This window comes from Colobus angolensis, unplaced genomic scaffold (genome assembly GCF_000951035.1).
Source record: "Colobus angolensis palliatus isolate OR3802 unplaced genomic scaffold, Cang.pa_1.0 Scaffold515, whole genome shotgun sequence".
In the NCBI taxonomy this organism is placed as follows: Eukaryota; Metazoa; Chordata; class Mammalia; order Primates; family Cercopithecidae; genus Colobus; species Colobus angolensis.
This window is the reverse complement of record NW_012118655.1, coordinates 460,469-461,907: the sequence shown is the minus strand read 5'-3', so window position 1 is coordinate 461,907 and position 1,439 is coordinate 460,469. Positions and strand designations below refer to the sequence as shown.

The 1,439-nt window shown below is 66.2% G+C and overlaps 1 protein-coding gene across 3 annotated transcripts in view; it reads right to left on the bottom strand.

Moving 5' to 3' along the window:
* The window catches only part of GALNT14 (polypeptide N-acetylgalactosaminyltransferase 14), a 228,318-nt gene extending 227,288 nt beyond the window's left edge, over nucleotides 1-1,030 (bottom strand). For all 3 annotated transcript variants that reach the window (XM_011960556.1, XM_011960559.1, XM_011960557.1), the window contains exon 1: nucleotides 288-1,030. In XM_011960556.1, the coding sequence (XP_011815946.1) occupies nucleotides 288-416 (129 nt within the window). In that variant the 5' untranslated portion in view covers nucleotides 417-1,030. The remainder of the gene's footprint in view (nucleotides 1-287) is intronic.
* Nucleotides 1,031-1,439: the final 409 nt, after the last annotated feature.

The window sequence follows — 1,439 nt, the reverse complement described above, 5'->3', positions numbered from 1 at the left end:
GCTGCCAGTCCGCAGCGCCCTCTCCGCCCCGGGACCCTCGCGCGCAGCTCAAGTTGGGAGGTCCGCTCCACAGACGAGCGCGCGCCCACCACCCACACCCCACTCCCACTTACGCACCCCGCGGGTCCGGAGATGCCCCCGAGCGTTTTAAAATCCAGAGACATCACATGGTAGCCACATCCGGCGGCTGTTACCTGCTCTCAGCACCCAGACCCTCGCCCTGGTTTCCCCGGAGCCCGGAAACCCTGCACGCGGGCTCCGCGCCAGAGAGCCGCCAAGCCGCCTACCTTGGGGGTCTGCACTTCAGGTCCCGTCGGCACCTCCAACTTCCTCTTGGTTACCCAGAAGAACAGCAGCACCGTGATCCAGAGCACCCCGAAGACTGGCAGAACCAGGCGACGAGTCAGGCGCCGCATGGTCCCCTTTGCCTCTTCCTCTCCGCGGCGCTACGTCCCTGGGGCACCCCCCGGCGGTCAGGGTTGGCGGGGCAGGAGTCCTGGCGAGCGCCTCGCTCTGGGGAGCGCCAGACCTGGGATCCGGGTGGAGGGGCGGCGGGATCCTGCAAGGCGCCCTTCCCGCTTTGAAGATAAGCTAGCCTGGATGGGGGGCGCGGGGCGACCCGAAATGTGGCAGGGAAGGACCGAGGGCAGCCAAGCTGGACGCCCGCTCCAGCGCGAGAAGCGCGGTGGCTGCCTAGATGTTCCCCACGCCGCCACCGCGGCTGCTGCCGCCGCTGCCGATAGGGAAACTGACTCGAGCAGTGAGAGGGAGGAATCCGAGGCTGTACCAAGCACCCCGGGAGGAGCACGAGGGCGGAGGGAGTGAGCCGGGAGGGCGGGCCCGACAGACAGGCCGACTCCGAACGAGCCCAGGTGGGAGTGAGCGGGGCTCTGAGAGGGGGCGCTACTGCCGCCCGGCGACCGAAGCGCTCGGTGCTATTGCGGGACCGCCCGTGCTGAGCCCTGGGTGCAGCTCCCAGACCATCGTGGGTTGGGGCAAGGCGGGGTGGGAGCGGTGCACTTGGGATGCCCGCCACCCCCAGCTGCCAGCTGGGACCCAAGGGCCGGCTCGCCCCAGGCGGCGCTGTGCCTGGGAGGACTTTCCCGCTCATCGCGGGGGCTGCACGTGGCGCTCAAGCCGAGGTCCCACCCTCAAGGTACTTGTCCTACCACAGCCAGCGCTGGGATCCCAGGGTGCCGTCAGTGCTGCTGCCCCAACCCCGCGGTTCATCTGCCTGGCCACTGAGGGCCAAGGCCGCGTTCAGCCAACCCTGCAGGGTGTTTCTATGCCTGCCTGCAGGTGCCTGGTAACTTTTACTGCTTAGTAGAAGGAAAGCTGAGCTGGTCTAAATTTAACTTTAAAGATATCCTTTAAAAAATTAAGGCGCAATTATCTCCCATGAAGGTTTTCTCTCCCTGTAAGCATCAGGGCTTTGTGCT